This window comes from Epinephelus moara, chromosome 6 (assembly GCF_006386435.1).
Source record: "Epinephelus moara isolate mb chromosome 6, YSFRI_EMoa_1.0, whole genome shotgun sequence".
In the NCBI taxonomy this organism is placed as follows: domain Eukaryota; kingdom Metazoa; phylum Chordata; class Actinopteri; order Perciformes; family Serranidae; genus Epinephelus; species Epinephelus moara.
The window spans coordinates 29687308-29714971 of NC_065511.1; the positions used below are offsets into that span (position 1 = coordinate 29687308).

Below are 27664 nucleotides of genomic sequence, written 5' to 3' on the forward strand. Positions count from 1 at the left end.
GTTTCTTCACTCCCAAGCTCTGCTTGGAAAGGAACACTGATCCTGGATCTGACAGATGTGTGATAGATGACACTGCACGTTTTGTGGGCGTCTGAGTCAGAAGAGAAAGTTTTTGTTTTTTTAAAATAGCTGAAGAAAAACTGTGTGCCTTCAATTTCCTGACATTAATTTGAAAAAAGTAAAATTGGACCTGTGACAAGGTCATGACGGGAAAGCAGCTGGGAGCTGTGTGTGTGTGTGTGTGTGTGTGTGTGTGTGTGTGTGTGTGTGTGTGTGTGTGTGTGTTGTAAAGAAAGCAAGGCCAAGCTGTGAATCATGGGGAAAGTACACAAATTCATAACAATTTGTGAGGATGGTGCAACCACAGATTTTGGCTCAGTAGTCACAGAAATGGACACAGACACGAACACTAAATAATCCTCCTCGGCTTTAATTAGTTTGGTTTGAATAACAAAACCTTGTGGAGAAGAAGAGCTGACAATGGCTGTGGGAATAAGGTGCCAAGAAAAATAAATAAATAAATGGGACATATACCAAAATTTCAAAAAAAAAAAAAGAAAAAAAAGAAAAATTGACAGTCTGTTGGAGCAAGAGAGTGGGCATCTGGTGTGTGTGTGGTGTAGAGGTGATATTGTTGCAGCTGCTCTGCTAACGAAGAGAATACAAATGACTCTCAGCACACACACACAGAGTGCTGATTAATGCTGAGTCGTACTTTTTAGACCTCTATCGTTGCCAAGTTTAAAAAAAGTAGGAGACTTTGCCCATGTAATGGTAAATAATGCCCAACCTGTATGCCAACGCTCTACAAAAAAAAGTTTGTCTGTCTGATCCAATATGGCAGGTCATCAATGGTTTGGCGACCAGATATTGCACCATCTGAGTTTACATGCTTTGATAATGACAAACACTCCAATCTGTTTGCTAGATTTGTGCAATCTGTACTTTATGTCCCCTGCTCTTTTGCAAGCAAATTGCTCTATAAAACACCCAGGGAGCAGAGATTGATGCCAGAGTTTGCGGTATCAAACGAGCTGACAGTCATGATGAACCTCATCAAAAAGGAAGGTAAGTGCACCCTTACACAGTGTGCACAAGTGAGTGTGGATCAGCATGTACCCTCATGTTGTATCTTTACATTCTGTCTTCTCAGGCACCCTGGGCATCAGAGGCCACACTGTCCTCTGTCTCCTCATCGGCCTGTTGGTTTGTGGAGCCTCTCAGGCTGCAGAGCAAGACGCATCCGCTGTAAAGCTGAGACTACACTTGTTGGAGGATCGCTACAGACATCTGTGTGCACAATACAACGCCCTGGCATCCAACGTCTCAGCTCCAGGTACCGTATCTCTTCCAGGCTCCAGCAGATGGACGATAACTCATCATTTGTTTATATACTGCAATCCCACAAGTGTTCTGCATTTTCCTGTAAACCATCTGTAGAGTTTTCCTTCGTCAACCAGGCTTTGTTTGCGAAAGTTATACATGCACTCTCCCACAGTGATCAGCTGCGACGAGTGTCCTGAAGATTGGCTCCATGTAGGGGACCAGTGCCTCTACCTCAGCACTGACAGGGACGACTATGTTAACAGTACAGCTAAGTGCGAAGAGTTAGGCTCCCATCTCGCCACCTTGACCACCAAAGAAGAGCATGTAAGTGTTTCTGTGTATGTTTTTTTCTTTCCATTTGAACATATTTGTTAATTCATAAAATATTCACAATAAATTTGGGTGCAATACATTTTATAGGATGTCGTGGAACAAGAAGCCAGAAGGATCGGAGGCATTTACTTTTTCTACTGGATCGGACTGAATGACATTGAGCATGAAGGAGACTGGAGATGGGCAGACAACTCAACACTTGAAACCTCGTATGTATAAAACAACTAATATTAAAATACTCTTCATGATCACACAACATGCTGTAAGTGCTATAAATATGGTTTTGGAAACAGCCAGACATGAAAATCAAAACTGGTAAATGCAATAAAGGTTCGCCTGGTTTGCCAAGACCTCAAAGAACGTCCTCAGTGTGTCGGCCTTGGTGAGCAGAAGCAGTGCTAAGCAGAAACGTCTGTTGAGGTTATTCTCATCAATGCATGTTTACACATACAGACACATTTCAAACAGTGACTGGCCTCTGTCAGTACTCCTGCTGCTCATCAATAATACTCCAAACAAGACTAAACCACGCCAACGACTCTGTGACGCTGTATTCGGGCACAATGGTGCCTTAAGCTAAATGCTAGCGACAATGCTAACATGGTGTTGTTTAGCCAGTCTAACGTTATGAGATGTGTTAATTTGAGTGGCATTTTACAGATGAAGGCCAGGGGGGCCCCTGACATTTTGTGCCCCTGGGCCTGTGCCCAGTAAACCCATTCAGTAATCCATCCATGCACATTCACCAATTTTAGTTTAGTGCATTAGCATTAGCACAAGTACAGCTGAGCCGGATGGGAATGTCCTGTTTTGCAGATACTTAGTCAGGATCACAAAGTCACGAGAACAATTCATCCAGTCAATGTTGCACACAAAATGTCTTAGTGGTGCCAGAGAAATGGTCAGGGCGTTCAGTATGACTCATCCTCTGGGGATGATAAATGTCTGTACAAAATTTGTTTGGACAAAGCTGTTGGGTAAATCAGTGGTTTCCAACTGGTCCAACCAAAGGGCCCAGATTTCGCCATAGTCATTAGTTCAAGGTCCACACATTCAGAGTCATACATTGGTTTGGCCATGTTGTCAAACTCGTTTGCTGACTCTATCAAGTAGCTGTCCATTAGTTATCACTGTGCAGCAGGAAACAGCACTTCAAAATAAAAGCCCTGTGCCGAAAATTCACAGCACTTAAAATAAAAGATTTGCGAGTCACTTGTGGTCCATTCAGAATGGACCGTGACCCACTTTTGGACTATGACCTACCAGTTGGGAACCACTGTCCTAATGATACAATACCTGATTAAAAACTACTCAGCTTATAAAAAAAATATTTGCAAGTTATTTATGCCATGGATATTTGGTTGTGATTGTAAGTAATTACAAGTATTTAAATTTTATTTAAAGGTCCAGTGTGTAGGATTTAGGGGGCTATATCAGTAGAAATAGGAATATAATATGTTTTCATTAGTGCATAATCACCTGCCACCAAGAATTTTGGTGTTTTCGTTACCTTAGGATGAGCCATTTCTGTTTACATACAGAACAGGCATGGATGTTTGACGTGAACTAGATACAGCACTGGAGGCTTGAACCCATTTATTCCTATGAAAGTTGCTCGGTGGCGCATGAAGAAAAAAATAATAATCTGCTGCATTTAAAGTTACCTGGATGATCGGCACTGCTTCCACATCATCAGGCTCATAGAGCAAGCACACTAAAAACTCCCAGTAACTTGTACCTGAATGGCAATAAATGTTATCAGACCAAATGGATCAAATTCTGATGGTGTAACGAGTCATTTTGCAGGGGTTGTGACACTGATTTACAGACGTCTCTTCTTGCAAGTCTACAGGAAGAAGTCCTTTTGGGCCCAATGGCATCATGTGAGACTCAGAAGTTGTAATTCACTGTTTGGCCACTACGAGAATTGCCTTCAAAGCTCAACGCACTTCCTCTGTACCTGGGAACAGGTCCTCTTCCCACGTCTGCCATGTTGTTTCTACAGTAGCCCATTACAGACTGTCCAAGCACTGGCTCTAGATTGGGCCATTTGCCTTTGTGTGTTGACCACCGAAGTTCTCCTACACGCTTGTTACACAGGAGAAGTTTCCGTTGGTTGCAATCTGCAACCTCACCACTAGATGCCACTAAATCCTACACACTAGAGCTTGTAGGGTCATCATTAATGGGCATTTTAAGAGATTCTCTCTCATGAACAGACATCAGAACAGACACACGGCATGTTTCATATCAGTCATTACCCCCGCAAACTTTGCTAACTAAAGTACATCCCCCCTTAAGATAATAACTATTAAAATAATAACATTTATTTGAGCATAACATCAGGAGAAGCAGTAATATGACTTCACACACTGATTTCTTCTTTCTGCCCACTGTGTAGATTCTGGAGCATAACGGATCACATAATAGAGCCAGACAACAGCCAGGCCGGCGGGCAAGAGGGAGAGGACTGCGTGGTGGTGGACAGCCACAAACAAGTTTGGATCGATGTTCCCTGTAACTTCGCGTATCCCCGAATCTGTCAGAAGGCAGCTGCCCCGTTAAAGTGAGACCCAGCACACCTCTGCAGGACCACCACTCCATTGTAAAAGTTACTGATACTTTATTGGGAAACTGCAGTGGCAAAGCATCATTGCTCTTTACAATTTGATTGACAAATAAAAAAATTCTCTGCCAAAAAATGTCCTGTTTTGATTAAATCAATAAAGTGTCCTTATTTGTGTATTTGGCATCAACTTTGAAGTAATATACTTGTAAATATTTATAAAAGCACATAACCAAGCCTGTCAGTGCAGTATAAAAGAGCATTGTAAAAATATATATTACATATCAAGACAAATCTAGAAGCAAAGTGAGTAAAACAGAGTATAACATAAACAACTATTGACAGCAATTATCACAAACAATATTGTTAAAATGATAATTCAATGGAACAGAGACATTCTGTTTCATAGAGAAGTCCCTATTACAAAAATGAAAACAATCTCAAAATGGCTGATATATATAATATATATGTACAACTGTAAAATACATTTTTTGTGATGACACAGTCTTCGAACAGAACTTTGTTTTAAACTTTTAGACCCTCATCTAACACCTAACAGAGGTTCACAGTTTAGTAGATTTGACAGAAAAATCCATCTTTTCTGGACAGAAATTCAATTGGCTGCCATGTCCTCTTGAAAATGTCTTGGCAGGTGATATTATGTTCTGTAGAATCCTTTCGGCTTCGGGCTGCAACATAAAAAGTCACAGGTTTCTTTTTGAGTTACACAAAGAAGCTACAGAACTACAAAAAGCAAGATGTTTATTTTATATATGTTTCTATCTTTATGGCTTAAAGTATAATTTGGGTTTCAGTGCTCATGACTGTGTGTGTTTGGAGCCATTTCATGAGTCCAGGAAATGGTTGTTACGTACGTTTTGCATTGGCAGAGTCGATGCCTGAGGTGTCTCATCTTCCGCTAATGTCAGCCACAGAGACAGAGACAGAAAGAGAGACAGAGATAAGTCTTACTGCCACACTAATAATTCAGTGTGATTGAACAGAAAGGAACAGGAATGGTTCAACTGTACTTGTCTGCGTCGGCAGAGGATGAAAATGAGGACCAGGAGGAGGAGTACAATGACTGTGACACTGCATATGACCACCAGCATCCACACACTCAGTCTGGGTTCTGTGTGCAACAGAAACATACAGTCATCAAACAGTATACAGTATACAGTACACAGAGCACATTGTGTAAAACCAAGTCTCTGTTGTAAAAGAGACTGTGGCCACAAGGTCATGCCTATGTCATACTTCCTGCTCTTCTCTCACTTCCTGCACTCACCGATCTTCAGCGTTATCTCAACCAACGTCACCCGTGCGTTGTTCCGCCACAGCTCACACCTCCACTTTCCGCTATCTCCTGTCCCCACTTCCGGGATGGTGAGATGGGCGGGGTGACGGTCAGATGTCAGAGACGACAACAAGGACGATTGTTCAGGTGGGAACCATTTCAGACGCAGGTCAGAGGGCAGTGGCTGGCCGAGGCCGCACGTCAGGTTGAGCTGCTGGCCAGAAATCAACTCTGTTCCTGGGGAGGAGGTGACTGGAGAGAGAAAACAGAAGAAGTGCAGAAAGAAAGAAAGAAAAATTATGAAATGCATGAGGAAATTTGACAGGCCAGGAAGTCTTGTGCTCTCCTTTCCTCTACATTTACTGTCTGAATCCGACTGAGCCTTTGGCTTCTGTTGCTGCAGTGTGCCAGAGAAAGTTAATTTAGGGGAATTGATTTATATATTGCAACCTGTTACATTTATCATTCCAGCGCCATTTGCACTCTGCACTACTGCATTATTCTCTGACTGTTAACGAACTCATATGCTGTTTACATATATCTATATTGGGTCATATGGTTATGTTTACAGTGTTCAGCTTTGTTGTCTTGGTTTTAGCTTTATATCTATTCTGTGTGTGTAATTTGAAAACTAGGCAAAAACAATAACAAAAGCAAACAAACAGAGTCAAATTCCTCGTATGTGCACACATACTGGGGGTTACAGCTAATTCTGTTTCTGATTATTGATTTTTTTTAACATTAAAAATAATAATTAGAATAGAAAAACAGAAATAAATGTCTCAAGCAGACCCCACTGCACGTAGCAGCAACAACAAATTTAAACTGAGAAAAAGGGAGAAAAAACAGCAGTAATCAGATATGATGATGACGAGAAAACCAATTTGCAACGACAACTGATTAATCCTCCAAATTATTTTTCAAAAAACAAAATTGCTAAACTTTCTCCAGCTTCAAACCTTCAATTGTTGGAATACTTACGTGTCTCTTTCTCATGACTTCTATTACAATAAATTGAATATCTTTAGGCCTTCGACTGCTGCTTCTGGATATTTAAATGTAATTTAGATAATGAGTGGGTGGAGCTGACGGTCTGAACCATTCAGCCTGCCGTCATAGCACAAACTTCACCTGTTGATATCATGCAGTCATGATTTAACAGATTATTGGTTATCATTTACAGATTATAGATCTTTTTTTCACTGAGGTTTCAGGTGGCGTGTTCCTGAACTGTGTGAGTAAAACCAGAGGGAGACGGCTTTTAACCACGATCTGTATTCAAACATAAAGATATTTATAATATAAAGAGAGGCTGTTTGAGTTGTATACATTCAAAAAGAAATATTTTCTCTCATATATTTTAGGTAAAATTGTTTTCTAAATGTTGTACTGACGTTGTGTGGAGATCTGTGCACGTACCTGAAGCAGGTCTGAGTGTGTTAACCTACCACTGTGGGACACTAATCTGTATTTATCAAGCCAAGTCGGGGTAGAATTTGATTTGCTCTTTTCTTTTTATAATGATGATTATTATGATAATTGCTGGTATCATAATTACTATTACTGTTATTATATTTTATATTTATTGTATCTACTACTAAGAGGAACAAGAACTAAAGACAAATCTTGAGAATACCGTATGTACAAATGTGGAAATTTTGTCTTCTTTGTGATTATGTACTGCGCCACGGCTGGCTTTTGTCTTTTCATTTTCTTCTCTTTACAAAAATTCCCCTCCACCATTTCCCTTATGCTTTTTAATGTCAATATTTTTTCCCCCAGAGGGTCAGTGGCACCCTAAGTGGCTCCCTATGTCACATACAGGAAGCTCTGTTTGGCATATCTTCCATCGTCAAACAATATATTGGTCAATCAAGAAAATAACTGGCAGATGAATGAAGAATGAAAACAATAATAAGCTGCAGCCCTAAAGAAAAGTTATACAGATATCAATACATTTCTGATTTAGTTTTGTGATGTAGGAACCCACCAGATGATTGGTCACCACCATAGGTGTCATAAAATGAATTAAATGCATTTTCAAAGCCAAAATGTTTGTACATCTTCAATATCGGACACCTAGTGCACCAGGGCCTGATGCAATTAGACCGCTATGTTATATGATTCTTTGCATTTTTTAGATCCAAGTACAAACTAAAACTAAGTGAACCCACTATTTTTTTTACTATATATCTTTGCCTAACTCTTAGAAACTTATAAGCAGTCAAAAACTGTGGTCTGAAATTTAAAAGGCAATAGTTCCCAGTGGTTTTAACTTGTTATTTCATCTGGCTGTCTTGAAGACCATTAAACAAACTGACCTCGAATCACTATTAACAAGCACACAAGCACTCACAGCATCGTATTTAATAAGCAGCGTAAGCGGCGTATTCGATTTTGCCTGGCGGAGGTGATTCCAGGGGGGCTAAATTGGAGAGAACCACAAACATGGCAGCAGGACTCCGGCAGGATCACGTTAAACTTGTGGGTTCACGAGCAAATCAGGGGACCCATAATTACAAGATAGCCCCCTTCCCTGAATTAATCCATCAGATTGGTGGGCTTGTTTCAATGTTCCTGGTTAAATAATAGCTCAGATAAAAATGAGAAATCTTAGTTTTACACCATAAATCCTCAGAACACAGAGTCCAATTAAAATTCATTGTGTTATCACACTCTTCTGGCGGAGGGAAAGCTCGTTATACTCTATTAAAACAAGTGGAGCTAGACAAGTGTATTAGCCACTAAATTAGACACATGCCACACCAGGGACACTTTCAAATAAACTCTGCAGCCGAGAGATGAAAACACTCGCACGGTACAACAGAGAGGGGGCGAAGAAACGACTGTCTCCAACTCGTTCTGAATGACAATTAGGAGGGAGAAAAGAAACTGGACATCAAGAAGATAAATGAGGACACTGCAATAACAAAAGAACAAGCAAACAACCATTCATATGACCAATGTGAGTGCAACACAGAGCTGGGCTTGTACAAAGAGGTTTGTTTTGACTTACGTCGCAGCACCTGTACGTGCACAGTCCTGTTCAGAATCACGCCATTTTTAAATTCCAGGGCGCAGACGTAGTCTCCTTCATCTTCTTCCGTCCCTCGATTTTTGATCAAAGACAGATCCTTTTTTTCCGGCTTTGATACGAGACGCAGTCCTCTGTCTTGGTCTGCCTTCCAGGTCATCGGATTCCCCATAGAGAGGGAGAAGAGCCTCTGTGGACTGGAGCCCGGTTTAGGGATGAAGTGCCAGTGAACTTCCTTGATACCCGTATCATTGATTTGTCTCCAGGAGATGTGAGCAGGAATGGAACAGGGGATGGTGAGAGGCCGCAATTTAGATGTGTACTGACTTTGTGAAGCAGGTGGGGAAAGGTCTAAATGAGGTGGAAAAAGAGAAATAATGGAACGGTTATCTTTGCGATGAGGGTACACTACAGTAAAATGAATGCATACATGCACATAAAGAGTTACTTACCCACAACTGTAACAGAAACATATGCCTTGTTCTCTATTTGATTATGTGTTGCAACACATGTCCAGCTGCCATTGTCGCGGCTTGTGGCTATCTTACTGAATGATGGTTGGTTATGTTGTCTCTCTGCGTGGGGATTCAGCCAGTGGATCTGAGGATTCCTGTGACCCTGAAGAGTCTCTGCATTGCAGGTCAGAGACAGAGTGCTCCTAGGCAGCAGCGGAGTGGACGGTTCCACAGTCGCTAGAAAACAGGATGGAAATGATTAATAGTATTAAAGGTTTGATTTATGATGTACATCAACGAAATTATCTGTGGTATCTTTTTTTTTTCAAACTGGTGCTCAGTGATGAAACGTTAGTTCCTCTTGGTTCTCTCCTGCAACTTAATTGGATGCTATCAGATTGTTTCAAACACAGTGGATCTTCTAGGGAATTAAGTATCGACATGCTGGGAATGAATAGTGTTAATGCTGATTGATTCAGGAAATGAAGGGACATGAATGGACTTGTGGCACAACTTCAAATAAAATACTTTTAAATCTTTGGGCTTGGGGGAAGTTAACAAGTATTTTCAAGTCAAAAGGTTCAAGTCCGAGTGAAATCACGAGTCTTTGGTGTTAGAGTCAAAATCCAGTTGCTTGATTTAGTCAAATCCAGTCTGAAGTCGTCAAATTCTCGACTTGAGTCTGTTAATTGAAAAAGGTGATCAATGAAATTGAGGGAGCAAGTGAAATTGCAGAAAAAATATCTGTGATGCTATCTTGAAGCTTATTTTTATGGCCATTCAGTGTTTCCCACAGAAGTGGAATCTATTTGTGATGGTGCGGTTGGGGGGAGCAGCAGCAGCCAATGATCAGTTGTTGCCGCCGTACGACGCAGCAGTGAAGGACCGTCTCCGTAAGCTGCTCTCCTCCTGCTGTCTCTGCCTAGTTAGCACGAGCTAACACAGCACGAGATCTCATTCCTACTCATTATATTTTGCCACAGCAGCGGCTAACGAGCCATAAATGTAACACTGAAACAGCTCGACTCTGTTGTTGAACCTGTAATGGGTAATGTTAGCTGTGTGATGCTAACAGTTAGCCCTGTCACTGTGTGTGTGAGACTCTGTCCTTGGAGCAAAGCTGCAGTAGTATTCCCAATATAAACAGTGAGAGAGAGAAAGGGGGAGGCTGACAGAATGATTAAGCTGCTCGCAGCTCTACCATGAAATAAAATTTTACCTGTTTTAGATAGTCGAACGTGCGGTAAAGTTGTGGTGACAACATTTTTATAACTTACTAGGTCTGCTGATTAACACCATCTCATTTTTATGTTAATACAAAACCTAATTTGCTCGGCATTACGATTCCCTCAAACGCTTCAACTTAGTTTGATATAAACTTTATTTCCGGGAGACAGGGCTGTTATGAGTATATCCATGACAAGCTAAACCCAGTGCCCTCAGGTTAAAACATTAAAATCATTACAATTATTTTTAACAACAGATTTTATAAAAGCATGCACTAGATTTTACTAAAATATATCTTGCCCATAGATTTTGTTGACAACCACACAAAGCGCTCTTGTTAAAAGTACTAAAGCCCCTGTATTATGAACATGTATCAGGGTGACTGAACTGATCATGACACCCTAGTTTTACTCTTACCAGTAAGTCTGAGTAGTTTATATGTGATGGTGTGAATGACTTCACTCATCCGTTTCACTTCACAGACAAAAGTCCCAAAGTTTTCTTGTTGAATATTTTTGATCATCAGTTCGTTGCCATCAGTCCAGGACAACCTGTTCTTCCAGGGTTCGTCTGCAAGGCAAGAATTGAACAGTTGTTACTGTCAAAGCACTTTTATTTGTTTTATCTGTTGTTATTAAAAACATGCTGTTCTATCAGTGAATAGCTCAATGCACTGTTCACCTTCAGAGGTGCTCTTTCTCCCCAGTGGATTTTGCACCGCAAGTTCAGGGCCACCCTCCAACTTCCAGTACACATAATGTTGTTTTAAATCAACGTTTGCTGGAAGCGGAAGTTTAACTGTCCCTCCCACCTGGAAATATTTCACTTCATATGTCCCTAAGAGAGTGAGAGAAATGTCATGTTGATACACAAAACCAAACCATCCACAAGTCAAAGTAAATAATTCATCTGCCATCAGTGCATCTTACCTGCTGCTGACTCGAACACAACGATGAGAAGGAGGACAGATTGAATTAAGTTCCTCATTTCAGTCACACGTCTGAAAAACTGTTAATTTAGAAAAACACAGGTAACATTTATATAAATTCTGCATGTTAATAATAATAATAATAATAATAAACGTTTTGTATAGCAGCTTTCATATATATATATATATATATATATATATGCACTAGTCAGACCAGAGAAGACCAAAGCATGAATCATTGTCTTTGCATCAGTACATCCCAGATGTGTTCTGAGATTTTTGATATATTCGAGCTGAAAAAATACAGTCAGTGAGCTACGTTATGATCTACAACAACACCCAAGCTTTTTCCCTCATTGAACCTGTTTTGCAAGAGTTTTAAAGCCACTTTAAATGTGTTCTTTTTTTTTTTTTATTGTTTTGTTTTATAAAAAATGTTAGTGTTCCAAGTTGTATTACTCCTTAAGCCATCCAGCGTTCAATAATTTAGATAGTCAGGCTCATCAGGTGCTGGAGAAAATAATACAAAGGTGTGTCGTCTACATAGAAATGCAATTTTTACACAATGTTGTTGTATAATTTGGTGAAAAAGGAACATGTACGTGCAAAAATGAGTGGGCCAAGTAAGGAGCCCTGTGGAACACTATCAGCACTCTTTCTGAGGAAGATATTTAACTGTTTACTTTTCCAGTTTAACCTTGAAAATCTACCTTTGTAAATCTTAATCTGAGTTTAATGTTTGGTTTTTGGTTGGTACTGTTGATAAAGCTGTTGATTCAACTCTGTATTTTTAAAATGACTTCTTTCTGTATTTATTTGAGAGGCTGTCCAGTAGATATATTGTAATACACTGCATTATATCATATTGCTCCTTAAATTTTATCTGCCCTCTCTACAAATATGACGGCAACAGAATATTAAAACCACTTGTCAATATACAGTAATGCAATAAGCCCTAACAAGTCTCTGACATATACCAGGTTCACAAAGAAATAATTTTTTGCAAGGTTTAATTTATGCACAAAAAAATTAAGCATCAGAGCAATAACAAAGTTATTGAGAGATTTAGAAAAGCTGTATTTTAGTAAATTAATGTTGTAGTGACGTCCTTACTTTATCATATAATTGTGTGTGCATATTGTATCAACTTTTGCTGCAAAGAGAAATCTTTTAGCAGGAAGAAAAGAGGGGTTTGTGGTGGTCTCAGATTTGGAGAGATTTGAGGAGATAAAAGACAGTTGAGAGAGCTGAGAGAGTCGAGAGTAGGCGGCCTGTGGTGGGTTTTTGGATGAGAAGAAACAGACAAATGTCGGAGGGAAGAGACACAGAGCGTATGCTGGGTTGTGGTGGGCCTTGATTTAGTTAAGGTGCAGATTCTTATCCCAATCATCCCCCTCTGCCTCTCACACCCCCTCTCTTCCTCCCCTGTTCCACGAAAGACGGATCTCTCCACGCTTAAGAAGAGAAGAGAAAAGAGACCACAGCACCAGCAGCACACCTAGACTGTGGTTAAAGGTAGATGTTTCTCTCTTCTCACTCCCTTATCTGTCTTTCTCCCCCTCCACTTTATCTCTGTGGTGTGTACAGTAAGTTATGGTTGTGCACAAAAACATCTTGTCGAAGACTTTTATTGTTGTTTTAATATTGATTAGACCCTTTGGAGAAAAAGATATAGGTTATGTGTCAAATATATTTTAAACTAAACCCCTAACATCAAAAATCAGTCATGAAATATAAATACAATTTCTAATTTAATTGAAGGATTGTGCGTGTAGTCACACAGGCCAGGCAATTTCCCATGATGAAGATAAAGCTGTTGGGTCTTTTAACTTTGAGTTGCGCTTACGGCCAAAAGCGAGTGCAAAAGACGAAGATCTGAGATTTATTTTTCAAGATTTTATTTGACATTAAGATCAAATGAAATCTTACACCAAAATCAACACAGAACACTGTTTATTAATATTTATTGGGTGTTTTGCTTCAAGCTTAAATAAATTAGGGGTTGTCAACGTTTTCAAGGACCCCTTACTACTGTATATATGGTACAAATCTGAGTTACATTTGAGATTTTTTTTTTGGGTCGTGCTCTGCCTGATGCAAATTTAGCAGCAGCTGTAGGCTAGGTGAGTTTGCCAGTGGTTTCTGAGGCAGAGGGTATGCTAGAGTCTCTTGTAAAAAAAGTTATGAAACGATCCATTGTGGCTCCGAATGTGCGTAGGCCGACACTTTAAATAATAATACAACTAATTTGCCAAAATGTTTCAATAGCACATTAATGTTAATTAACTTCTTCAGCCTGCCGTTATGGATAAGCGCTGCACAGTGATTTAGCGTTAGCTAGCGGACACAAGAATTCACTACTAACCATTAGCATATCATTAATGTTGGGTAAAGTTTTGTTTTTTTCATTTACGATTAAGCCAATTCATACTTGGTGTGTATTTGGTTAGTTTAAAAAAAAAAAAAAAGAAGCTTAAATTGAAACTTAAATTACCAAATAATAATTTGGCAACCCGCTGCCTTACTCAGAGGACCTCCTACAGATCGTGAACCATCTGTTGAAGACCCAGGAATTATATTGTATAAAGAGGTGAGTAGACATGACGAACGTTGACCTTTAATTACAAGACCTAACAAAACAATATATATTATAAAAATAAAAAAATAATAGGCTTGAGTCCAACCTGAGTTACATTTGATAGATATTTGATGTACAAATTAACTTCCATTAGTATTTTTTTCCTCTTAATCTACAATAACTTTGCAAGAATACCTATCCATAAAGGCCTGTATTAGCTTTTGACAATTCTTTTTTTTTGTGGTATAAAAAATATCAAAGTTTGAGCATCCTGGTGGTCTAGGGGTTAAAGCGCCAGCCATGAACGCAATGTCCCCCATTTGCCTCCAACCAGGGACCTCTTTTTGCCTGTCATTCCTCACCTCTCTCCCTTCGTTTCCTGTCATCTCTCCACTGTCAGCTGTCCAATAAATGCATAAAATGTCCAAAAAATCCTTCTAAAAATCTCTTTGTCTCACCATTAGAGGCCGGATCCGCTCACAAACGATCCTCAATGAGTTATAGCCCTCTACATGAAAGTATCAGGATGCATATTTCAAATTTATTAAGGTCACAAAGTCCTTTTTATTGTACATAAATTCTGCTTATGGCTTTAAAATGTTATAATCATCCGTCTGGGGCCCTCGCACTTAAAATGGCAGTCAGTCAGTTACCTCAAGAAAAGCAGCATTAAATATTAAAATCTGAGGTGATGTGTGTCAAGGAGAAACGTCTCGAAGCAAATGGTTTATGTATGTTTCCAGTGTATCTACAAAAGATCAAGGACTGTAAACATGTGAAGAGAGAGATGTCTGAGATATGATATAAAAATGCTGCATTATTTATGACGACTAAGATCAGAGTTTGTACAAGAGTGAGTAAAAAGGGGGAGACCGAGAGAAAGTGGTGATGCACAGACGTTCAGAGTCACAGCACCTGTGGAGCTTTAACCCAGAAACCAAGACGATCATATCTGTAGTCAGGATGGAGCTTCAACAACAAGCAGAGATGGGGGGGGGAGGGGGGAGGGTCAAACACTGAGTGGAGGCAATGAAGGGAGGAGAGTGAGCAGAAAAAGATAAAGGACAGACAGGTTGACAGTACAATTTATATAAAATATGTCTGTTTTGTACTATTTAAATTCTTGTTTTCGGCGGCACCTGAACTGAATTTAACATATATATATTCTTCTAGTAAATATAATTTTACTCCTTATGCATTACACAAGCAGGAAACAATATTGTTAGACTGCAATATAAGTAGTACACAAATTAATGTTACTGTATTACAACACATGTAACTCAGATTATCATGTTGCAATTAAAGGTCCCTGTAAAATAAATTCACGAAAATAAAATTTCCTTACGAATAAATTTTAACTTAATAATTTATTTATTGTGTTGCATAGCAGTGTGACACACAGTGCTGAAATAAATATAAATAAATAAAATCCAAAACCTCAAAATGATTTTAGGTGTAATGACAATTGTATAAATATAAAAGATGATTTTCATGTTTAATGATCTGCTGTTTCTCACAATTTTATTTCAAGGATCAGTACGTGCGTTTGATTAATACATCTTGTCTCTGTAGCTGCAATTCAAAAACTCTGACATTTCGGCCCCGCTCCGCCTGCTGAGGTCTCACAGGATCATCAGTCAACATAAGTACCAGGTTTGAAAAAACATTTGACACTAATATTAAGTACATACAGCAGTAAATGTTTTTATATTTTAAAATATTCAGCTCGAATCTATAAGAAATCATAGTATACTTACATCTGTTGTTGAGCGCTGAGTGTCCCTAGGTGTTCAGTGATCCGGCGTCAGGTGGAAATGTTGAATATTTATCAAACAAACACTCTTTTTAAGTGCTGTTGCACCTCCCTCGCCGACGATTGGTCTGGAAACAAAGCACACAGTCGTCGATCAAACGCAAAATCAGAATAATGACCTTTGATTGGCTGTTATAAAGAAGGAGAGATCTCATCTCATTGTTTTTTTCCTTCTAATCTGAAATTGTCTGAACTAACTGCCTAATGTGTATGTTTCATTTTAATGTTACATATTATTGCACTGTATTACTAATGTGTAATGATGCCATGTTTCAATCAGTAAATTGAGGTGTACTCATGATTTTCTTTGTTCCTTTTTACTTTCTAAACAGTCCAACAGATAAACAAACCACTAATCTTTATTGGATAAAAATGTTATTTGACTTGCTGCCTGATAACAGAAGTCACAAAATTTGTGAACGGTCTCCACGGACTCATTATCTATCTTTAGCACGTTCTAAATAGTACATGGACGGCTTACGGCCTAATTTATTATAATTGCTCAGTTGATTTTCCCCCGGTCGTATAATTGTACTGATTTAGATACATAATTAGTGTGTCAGAATTCAAGCCATGAACTGCTGGACCAATCTTCACAAAAGCAGTTGTTAAATGCAAATTAAAAATGAAACAGTTCCTAAAAAGAAACACTCAGATAAAGTGCAATAAGGGAAAAATAAATAGTTTCGGGGAAATTGTTTCGCTGGGACGGCTGTACAGAGAAATGTGATCATGTGTTTAGTATAAATATGGTGAAATAAATATATCAATAGACTTCAATTCATAGAAATGCAACCATCAGCGCCTTTTATTTTCTCCTCTATAAGATCACCTAATCACAGCTCCAACACCAGTCCCTGTGTTCATTTTTACACACTGACCTGCCATCACTTCAGGCTTTATTTGTCATGAAAAATGTGTTTACACAATCACGTTAACGACATTAAAGTCTCAAGGTAACTTCAAAGAAGTGGGCAAATACTGTTGTGTGAACACCGGGAGCTACGCACATTAGCGTACCTTGTAGTCTTAGAGTTCACAACAAGATTAATGTTAAGGTTGTATAAATGTGCAGGACGATTTGTTTCTCGTCTGACAAACAAAATGACTTTTTCAGCCAAGAACCATGATCTTATTGTTAAAATAGTCAAAGTGCTCTTGCGTGCGATACTGAGTATCAACCAAAGAAACATTTATACCCATAAAAATGTCATTCATTCATTTCTTTAATTCCTCCTGATTAATGTTAAAGGTATGTAATAAATTTTCCCATCAATGCCTGATAACTTAACATATAATCTGTATGTACTCAATTGATGATACATCACACCGGTTTGAGTCAAACGGTCAAATCTAAGACTGTTATTTGGCCACGCCAAACTTTGTGTGCATAATTTTAAACACATTTTCTCATTATTGAGCAGGCCATGTTTTAAACTTTGTTAGAAAAAATATTTGAGTTGAATTTATATAAAAATTTAAATAAATCTTTGTTCGTATGACTTTTTAACAGCAGCCCGCCAAGCGGTCTGTGCGGCTGGAGGAAAATTAACAGTTTCCACTAAATGTTTTCATCTAATCTAATTCTTGTTTTCTGGTCCGATTAATGATAAAATTAGTGTTCAACAGTGAAACACAAGCTGATCAGAATTAACAAAGCAAATGAGAGCAGCTCGGGGATTTAACAAACAAACCCGTAAAATGGAAAGTGCAGGTTTGATCTCTGTGAAAACCAACATTTGTCCTTAAATAAGGACTAACTAAATAGAGTCCTGCACTCATTTACCCATTGTTGTGCTGCTTTTGGCGGACTCTGCACCATGAACCCGCTGAGGACTGATTATTTCTTTGTATATATGTTTTTGGATCAGAGGTAAGCCACACATTTAAGTATACAAGACTTGTTCAAAATCAGTTTTTCAATTCACAATTCACTGAGTGTTTCAGTGATGTGAAGAAAATCAACTGTCAGTCATCCAGAGTGAAATTCAGATGACGCTTCGCATGACAAGATGTAAAACTTTTGGGGTAAAAGTACACCTGTGCGGGAGCCAAACATCTGCAATTGCTTATTTCCACTCCTAACCTGCTGTAACCTGCTGTGGAGCCTCATCTGCACTCAATTCAACAACAGTAATGTAGCATCTGTGGCTCTCTGTCTGTCCTTATTGTTGTCTGAGTTTGAGCTTATTGTCGCCCTTACTGAAGTAACGCACACAACTGCACAACATAGTTTCTGTCACAATATTGCTATATAGTGTGGTATTATGACAGGAGTTTAAAAACTGGGAGGAAAAATGGTCTAATAAACTTTTATGCATTTCAAACCAACGTTTCTGGAAAGCTAAAGGTATGTAAATGAAACTGGAATAGCCGTCACAGTCGGTATGAGCTTAGTTTGTTTGTTTCTTTTCAGTGAAACTTGATAACTTAAAACTCTGTTAATTAAAACTTAAAACCACAAAGGAAATTTAGTAAAATAAGGCACTTTGTGTAATTTCAGGCTTCAATGAGTCAGAATTAGAGAGAACAATATAATACAGATAGCTTAAAGGTTTAACATTCACATGAGTGTAATTTTTTCTTGTACAACATCGACAAACATTCGTTTTTAAGGCATCGTAACAAAATAGAAATTCATCTCCACACAATAATGAGGTGATCTGTCTGAGGCCAAGCTAACTAATGACAGCTACAGGGATCATTAAGAGACTGGAGCTGTAGAAACGCACTGCCGAAGTGGTTTAGCAACATGAACCACAACAAGGACAAAACAAACATCTCACACACGTCTCATGTGTCTCTCTGAGGTTTGTCTGCCTGCCTCTGTACTGCCTTCATGAAGGGCTCACACCTGCTTCTGTTCTCTCTGAGCTCAAAATGAAACAAGCCTTTTGTTCGCTCCTCAGAACAAAAACCCTTAAAGTTATGGCCGCCATACAGAAACATTTAGGGCCCAGCATAAATGAGCATTCTCTCACAGAACACCTGGACATAAATGTGCTGCAAAGAAAAGGTCAAACGTTAAAGCATTGTCAGTGGATGTGTGTTTTGGAGCTGTGATTTTGGTGGAAAACACCTGAAAGTGAGGACTCCCTCATTAGTCACACACCTGACGAGGGCGTGTGGACCACATCGTTTCATTACTGAAAGAGAAAAAGACTAAAAGTGTGGGCCACAAGCAAGAATCAAGGGTGATTCACTTTTTTCGTATCTATCTTTTTGTTTTCTCATCCTCCATTTCACTCCTACAGAGGATTTCCCTCGCCATGCGATCTCTGATATCTGTCTCTGACTTGTTTTTTTAAATGTTTTAAAACCATTTATAGTTAGAAGAATGATGTGCTATTTAACAGAAGCAGGTAGCAAAAACACTGGATGATGTCTGAAGCCCTGCGAAAACAGGAAAGTACAAAGTTTGTTCTGTCTGTGACTGTTTTAGATATAAACAAAATGTCAGTGGAAATGAGGTTGAGAATCAGAAACAAGTGACATTCTGCTCAATGACTGAAAACTGGTTGTTTCATCATGTGGGGAAACTTCATTCAAACTTCTTTGAAACTTCACAGTTGTGAAACAATAGATGTCTCTCCCACTCACCACTTGAACTCCATCATTCATGCACACCGATGGTTATTTTCGTATGCTACTGTATTTCTTGTAGGCTGCTGCATAATCGTTTCATCAGAGTGGAAAAATATATTTTTGTAACAGTTAGCTCAGGCACAAACAAAAAATGAAACACAAACAGGACTGTCATGCTGTAGTAGGTCGCAAAGTCAAGTCATGTTTGTGTGATATTCCTAAGAAATTCTTACTAAGCAGAGTTATTTTTGGCATCGGAAAAATGCATCATAGGTCACAAGAAATTAGCACGGTTCATGTTAAAGCATACTGTTACTGTAGAGTTTTCATTAACATAATGCTGATTTACTGGAGTTTAATGATGACGTTGGTTAGCCATGGAAAAACTGCAGTACACTCACAGCGCCTACATACATGTACGCAACAACTGTCTAAATAGCTGTTGTGACTAAATTCCTGTAAATAACCAATTTGACCAGATCACTCATCCAAATTACTGTCAGAATTAGACCTCTTTCCAAAAGGGTTAACTGCATGGAAGTTCAGGGCTTGCTGAACATGATCATGAATACAAAACACAGTCAGCTATCTCTCAATTAAACAGCTTCCCTGCAAACACCAACTTTCCGATGTCATAGCATCTATGAACGTTTCTTTCCTAATGCACCACAGTACATTGTGTTACTTGTGGTGTCCCGCAGGGCTCAGTTCTGGGGCCCCTGTTATTCTTCATAGATTTGCTGCCCTTGGCACAGATTTAATAATGGGAAACTTTTATTTGTGGATGATATCCGACTCTACTTCTCAGTCAAACCTAGTGAGCCTTGCAGGTAATCAAGGCTCTTCGATGGCCTTAACACTATTACAAACTGGACGGCAGAATTTCTTTTACAACTCAGTGCTGATACCAGAGGTTTTGGTTGTTGCTTCAGAAAAGGCTGCCACCCCAATCATGCAAAATATTTCCCAACAATATCTGATAACTTGACATATATAATCTAAGACTGTTATTTGGCCACACGTAACTTTGTGTGGATCATTTTAGACACATTTTTTCATTACTGAGTGGAAGGTGTTTTTTGCTTGTCTGTGCGGCTGGAGGAAAATTAACAGTTTCCACAAAATGTTTTCATCAAATCAAATCAAATCTCATTTTCTGTTCCGATTAATGACAAAATTAGTGTTCAAAGGTGAAAAACAAGCTGATCAGAATTAACAAAGCAAATGAGAGCAGTCCGGGGATTTAACAAACAAACCCGCAAATGGAAAATGCAGGTTTAATGGCATCTTTTCTCTGCTGCTCAATCAAACCTACATAATCGCTCCACACCCATGTTAAGCAGCTGATCAGATCTTGTTTTTTCCACTTACAAAATATTAGTTAACTGTAGGGCTGGGAATCATTTTTTAAAAAATGACAACACCAGTACAAGAACAATACCCTTTTTCGTTTTGGTGGTGAATCGGCATACTGAACTGCCGACTCCATCAAATACACAGTGCTCAACTTCACCACAGTACAGACTGTATGGGTTGTAGCTGCTGTTTCCCCATGCTGGGGACGGTTGAGCTAGTTAGTCCGGCCATGCACACACACTGACTGCTAACTGTTAGCAGTTAGAGTAGAGTAATTTGGTGTCGGTGTGAGTTTGTGGTGTTAGATTTTATCCCCTACTGTTGTGTTAGCTCATGCTAATTGGGCAGACTTTGAACTGACCATTTGCCGAGGAGAGTGGTTGCGGAGACTTCAGCAACAGAAAGTTTCCTGATCTTGTGGGGAATCTGGACAGTTTGGGATTAGACCCCAGCAAAAAAGGACTAGTAGGTATCATTTGACTGGAGATGTTTAAATACGACTTGGTACTGGGTTATTTCGATCACTCCATGTTGTGTATGAAGCAGTTTAAAATTCTCATTCTTACTTACAAAGCATTACACGGTCGGATTCCCGCATATTTGGCTGAAATACTTTGCTTGTACTCCTCAGCTCACTCTGTTAGGAATATTGATATATACTAAACATACTAAATTCACTCTGTCCTTCGAACCAGCCTTAAAATTCATGGTGATCGAGCTTTTGAGGCCGTAGTACCTAAATAATGTAATGCCTGCACCCTTACTCTGCTGACTCTGAGGTTTCTTATAAGACAGCTAAAGATGGACCTTTTCAGAAAGGTGTTTGGTGAAATTGTTGATACTGCATTTTATTTATATACTTTTTATCTGGAAAAGGCAATATCATAGTGTGCACATAGTCCTTTAGATATTTTTTACTTAAAACCCTCTTTCCAGTTATTTATATTCATGTGCATTGTGCATATGCACAGAAAAAGGGAAGAGCCATTACTGCTGTAGGTCGAAACTCAGTCCTCAGGAAAACTTTCAGCCCTGCATTATCACTTCCAACAGTATATCCAATATTCAGCTGCATATCCACATGGATACAACCCACAGACCAGTGTGTACTTCCACCTCAATTGGACCACAATTGTTGTATTTCGCTTTCTGACATATGCCCATCACACACTCTGTAAAACACATATACGTTAGAACTAAGGGAGCTTACACTTCTACTATGCGTATCAAGACGGGGAGAGGAAGATTAAAGGTAACTGGAGCCATACAAAGTCTGCCTCGAATGAGCTTATAAAATCGATCAGTTTATTCCAGATTTGATAGAAATTGTTCCTTTTGATCCTCAAATAGAAAGTTACCTTTCCCTTTTAAATATTTCCAAAATATTCTATACCAACCTTCCAAAGTAGGTGGTACTGCTTTTGGCCGCTTTCTAGTGATTGATTATTTACTTGCTGCCAAAAGGGCTTGCAGCAGCTTTGTATTTGTCCTCTGTTTTAAAAGCAAAACGTGATCCACATAAAGACGTTGCAAGTTCAGGGATATGTGAGCCCTAAACATCGTGCTTAACGTTTTGTGGATTCCCTTCCTGCATAAACTCAGTTTGGGACAGTCCCAAAATATATGAAAATGATTTGCTTCCACGTACGACTTATATTTTTGTATTTCTCCTGGTGTAAGTTTTAAAGTATCTTATAATAATATAATATAATATGATAATAATAATATTTTACCAGCAATATTCTCTCTCTAAATTTACCCCACGTCTCCTCAGAAAGCCAAATTCTTGCATCTTTTCCCCACCTTTCTTTAATATACAAGGTATTCTCATTTTAAGCATGAAAGAGAGCATGTGTTTCTTTTTCGTTATGTACTGCATTCTTAATTTTGTACTTTTGATTATGATTTTTTTCCTGTATGTTGTATAATGCCTGTGAGAAGCACTTTGTGACTTATATCTGTGAAAAACGCTACACAAATACATTTTACTTATTTACTTACATTCAGGTTTAGTACATTTAGCACAGCATTATGCCGTATGCGCAGCATAATGTAACAAAATGTTCAGCAACAGAGCTCTAAAATGAACCTAAATGCACATGTTTTGTCCATATAATGCATTTTCTCACAGTCACATCACATAACCGCCACGTCCTCAGTTCATTTCAAGCCTGTTTGGTGCATATCACACCACGTTTTCTGTCCATCGCTACACTGTCAACTATCAAATAAAGGCAAAAATATATATATCTAAAATGTATTTGCCCTGAGTAATATTTGTATTACTCCTTAACTTGAAGTAAAAAAGTAGAAGATGTACAGAGGAAGACGATGAAATAAAACACTGCTCTCCTGTTGTGCTACGCTCTGGGAAGATTAACTCTGTCATTGTTTGCAAATGCAATACATTTCCACAATTGCAGTGTAAAAACTGCATTAGAAATTAGATTATCAATTCTCAGATTTCTCTGAAATGTGTCGTACATTACAAACACAGTCATGGCACGTAAACAGGAAAAACACACATTATCCACATACACACAGCAACAATGTTACAAGCACAAACAGCTGCAGTGTGTATTTCATTTAAATGCTTAGTGCTCAGTGTCCGACACACACAGGTGCACTCATCTACCTCACAGTAACAGCTTTAGAACAGTTTAACCATTGTGTTTCATTTCCTGGTTCAGTGCACTTAACCCTCGGCCTACTGGGAACCATCTTCTTGTTTAGCACTTTTACTTTAAAGTTGCAAACCTGACACACATTAGCAGCACAGGGGGAGCCTCACTCAACTGCCATCTCGTGACAGATAAAACAAACTAGAAAATGCATACTTTCAGTGTGAGACTGGTCAGTGATCGATCTCAATGTGCTATTTAAACACTGACTCCACTCACCAGAAGCTGCACTGACAACTGAAACCTGTGTGGAACTGAAGCTAAACATGAGGGGAGTTTACAGCACGGGAAATCACCTATCAGGTGATCATTTCAAATTAAAGGATTTTGGATTATTTAACAATCAAGTGTGCAGTTTGCAGCTGCAGCTGGAGCTCTGTTAGCCGTCTCCTGTTGCTCTGAAAACTCACAAATCAACATGCTGATTGCTGCAACTTTGTTGCGGCAATCAAATCCAGCTGATTGGCATTCAACATAATGTGACACAAACTTGTAGCAGGTGTTTACATGGCTTTGTTTAACTAACGTTACTGTTCACAATAAGTTAACTTTATTAGCTGTATATGGGGATTTTCTCAGCTGCTGGATACATACTCCTAAAGGGAGGACAACCCTAATGGAAACACAAGAAGGAGGAACACACACTGGTTCAGAAATTTCAGTTTCGCTTTGAATGATTGAGTGTGTTCATTTCTGTAAGATAGACAACGAGAAAGAGAACTGAGTAATAGCCATGAAAAGGGAATCCTGTTTTCTCATATGAAAACAACCCCCAGTGCAACACAGACGTTATATTTTCATAACAGAGTAAGGGAAACACAGCTCGGTAATTGCTTACAGAAGAGATAAAAAAAATACACATCCAGCCAGTAAATATAAATGTTTACATTCTTCTCGTCAGTATAAAAGGGAGAAAGGAATGCATTAATTTTCTTTCACTATATAGGATGTAATCCATAAGTAACAATTTTTCATTATTTCTGCTTTGTACTCCAGCACACAAATAAAACCGTGAGATTAAAGAGCTGCCTTCAAGCCTCATCGGTGTTTGAAGATGTTATTGGGCGAACTGCGTTTGTTGAACACACTCCCCTGAATTTTAGAACAATGAAGCGAAACAATGGTCTGAAACAAATAGTTTTCTGTGGCCAAACATGGTAATTCTATTGGCCGGCACATCAGTTTGCAGAAGATAAAGCTGATGGTAAAAGGCCCCAAAACAAGCAAGGCATGAAGATCACCGCAGTTCGACAGGTCAGTCAGAGTATCACCAGGTAAGATACTGAGGGCCTGCTGAGTATCTGTTGATCGCAGACTTCAATCATTAACTAAAAAACTACAACCAAATATTGACTATTAAAACTCTATAAAGGGTGTTTTTCAAAACAAAATTAATACATTAATACATTTGGGTCAGCTAAAAATTGAGGAAACGTGCGGAATCTCATTCTTTAATTTGAAATGAACCGCGACACAGAACAACAATATGATATCTCCGTCATTCTACTTGGACCATCCGTCGGGTCACAAGAAACCTCAATCAAACTGGTATAGATTTAAACATGCACACAAACAAAATAGTCAAAAACAAGATGTCCATTCTGACAGCACGATTATTACATGATGTAAAGCTTAGCCTTGTTAGGTGCCTTCTTCTAAACTGATGGGTGTTTAGACTAGTTTTAGTGGTCGTGAATACAGCACGGACTGACACGGAAGAAGTTAGCTGATCTCACTTGTGGCAGTTAATACTGTAAAATGATTGGCATAAATGCAGCAGGGGTAAAGAGTTTTCAGCTTAATTCAATCTAACAAAATTTAATTCATCCCTCAAAGGGCAGTTCGAAGCAGGCAGGTTTACAACCACAAAAGCACACAAACAATTCATTCACACATGTATAAACAATCCAAAAATACAAAGTAAGAAAAAAGTTTAACTACACGGGGTTAAAGGCCAATCCATAGCGGGCCAACAACATAAAAGAACATTACGCCAAAATGTGCCACATGTGCATTTATCAGTCTGTACACAAGGTAATCTGACCATCTCTTGTGCCGTGCCTGTTTCACAAGTCTTATGGCTTTTGGTTATATAATATTCAAGCAGGGGTATCCCATGTTACATCTGCCATGTTGTACGGTCCTGAATGAAGTTGACGTTGCTATTACTTTTAACAAGTGTATTTATAAATCCATACTCAAGGTAAAATGACCGTCTCTTGTGCTGCGTCTGTTCACAAATCTTATGGCCTCTGACTTAATTATACAGGCAGGGGTATCCCTGTGTCAACGCATACAGTAGAAATATAATACGTACCTCTGAAACCATGCTAAATCTGCCATGTTGTATGGTCCTGAATAAAGATTAAGTTGCTTCTATCTTTAACATGTGCATTTATAAACCTCTACACAAGGTAAAGTGACCGTCTCTTGTGCCGCGCCTGTTCACAGGTCTTATGGCTCCTACTATATTATACAGGCAGGGGTATCACTGTGTCAGCAATTAATACAGTAGAAATATGAAACCATGTTAGATTTGCCACTTTGTTATGTCTTCACTAAAGTTTATGCTGATATTATCTTTAACATTTCCTGTGTTTATGGGGATAAAGTAAAGAATAAATCATGTGAGTCATATGTTGATAATACACAGACTAGTTTTGTTTAGGAAGACTATTCAGGCTCAAAAATATGTTTGAGACTCAATTACAGTTTCAGTTATCGGTGTGTTAAGTTGTTTTTAAAATACATTTCATAACCATTAGTTTTATTTCAGATTACATGACAAAACTGGACGATATGTTTACCGTAAGTGTCTGCCAAACATGGACTCTAAATTTGTTTTAAAGCCTTAGCTTTCGTTCACGCTTCTTCAGTTTTACATATGTTGAAAGCAGCACTATGTTTTGTTACAATTAATTAAAACACCTGCATCAAGCTCCCACTGTTTACACTGTACGCTAACATTACATGAATATACGCTGTATGCCACATTAAGTGTGTGGACTACGACAAGCACATATGTGTATACGATACGGTTCAGTATACACTGTGTGTCTTCAGGCATTACTGAAAGCACATTGAAAGCTATGTGTTCAGTTAGCCCACTGCTGACGACAGATAATGAGCAACACCGCGAACCTGTAAAGGGTCATTTGTGACATAGTGGAGATCTCATTCATTTGATAAATTAAAAATATTTCACAGAAACTATTAGTGCCCCAAAGCACATAAATATAAGAAGTTATTATAACGGTTTCTCTTGAAGGCTGTTTCAAGTTAGAAATAAACATTATGTGAAATTTTTTTAAAATTTCAATGATTACTCTGCTCCTCAGAACATTATTTGCAACAAAAAATACAATGTAAATACAGTGTAATTCTTCTATTAGAAAGAGTTTGTATGTCAAAAACAGTGAATTATTAAAAAAAAGAAATAAATCATTGGTACAACAATCATTACTTCACATTGGCCAGTTGTCAGGCCACACAGCTGCACCTGTTAGCAACAGCTAACAGCAACACAAATAAATGAAACGTTCAGAATCTCCTGGGTTTAATACTTTTTATATTTCCAGAGATTTCTTCCTTAAGAATTACTTTATGTGTGTGAATTACGTTGCGAATAGCACCCCATCAGATTGCAAAATCAGTTAATGTTGCCTCCGTTATTGCACAAGTTTTGAACTTTACACTTCAAGAAAGCGAGTGACAGAAAATTCTATTTTAGGCATTTCTGATTTGTGATTTTGTAATCCTTCTCAGGAGGAAGACAACAAAATGTCTCACAGAAGGTGAAATCCATACGTTGAGAGCGTTATATTTAAAGTTATTCAAGGCCAGCCATAAAACAAGCAAGTCATTCAGCGTTGTTTGACTAGATCCAACTCATCTGTGTTTCTTTCAGCTAAATATCACGAAGCATTCAGCCGGAACATTAAAGATATTCACAGTTTTCATGTTCTTGTTTGAGATCATTCGTCAGTTTGAGGCTAAATACAAACAAGTCAGACAAAACCAAACCAAGGCCAATCAAAACAATCAGTATGTGGAACGAGAGACAAAGAGTTTTAAGAACTGTGGCCCCGGTGAGAGACCAGGTTTGAGTGCTACAAATTTGCCCCTCAGTGCCCCTTCAGTGCCTGTGTCTACGAGAGTGCGTTTCTGACAGCGCCTGTCAGCATTTCTAGAAACAGTTCGTAGACATGTTGCTATCCTGACTCACGTATCGTCCCTCTGTTAAAATATCCCTTAAATCAGCTTTTAAAACAAGCAGAATACTGAGTATACGTGTACAGTGTGTTTAGCAGTACTCACATGTGATGTTCTCAGTGCAGCGATGGGTTCAGCTCTGACATTTGGTAGACTGTACGCACTGCAGGTGGCTCTGTCACACTCACTCACACACACACACACACACACACACACACACACACACACACACACACACACACACACACACACACACACACACACACACAGGAA

General features: G+C 38.7%; 2 protein-coding genes across 2 annotated transcripts; one reads left to right on the plus strand and one right to left on the minus strand.

Annotated features, from left to right (window-relative positions):
- The first annotated feature begins 909 nt into the window (after positions 1–909).
- Positions 910–4361, plus strand: LOC126392194 (C-type lectin domain family 4 member D-like). The gene is made up of 5 exons (XM_050047483.1): positions 910–1068; positions 1154–1336; positions 1499–1650; positions 1747–1868; positions 4061–4361. The coding sequence occupies exons 1-5, from the start codon at positions 1008–1010 to the stop codon at positions 4227–4229; spliced, it is 687 nt and encodes a 228-aa protein (XP_049903440.1). The 5' UTR covers positions 910–1007; the 3' UTR covers positions 4230–4361.
- cd4-1 (CD4-1 molecule) lies at positions 4161–27571 on the minus strand. The gene is made up of 11 exons (XM_050047440.1): positions 27497–27571; positions 15502–15625; positions 11168–11246; positions 10920–11075; positions 10656–10808; positions 9009–9248; positions 8539–8907; positions 5514–5774; positions 5257–5357; positions 5101–5144; positions 4161–4914 (listed from the first exon to the last, which is right to left on the minus strand). Exons 3-11 carry the CDS (start codon positions 11223–11225, stop codon positions 4884–4886), a joined length of 1413 nt encoding a protein of 470 aa, XP_049903397.1. The 5' UTR covers positions 11226–11246; positions 15502–15625; positions 27497–27571; the 3' UTR covers positions 4161–4883.
- Between the last annotated feature and the right edge of the window lie 93 nt (positions 27572–27664).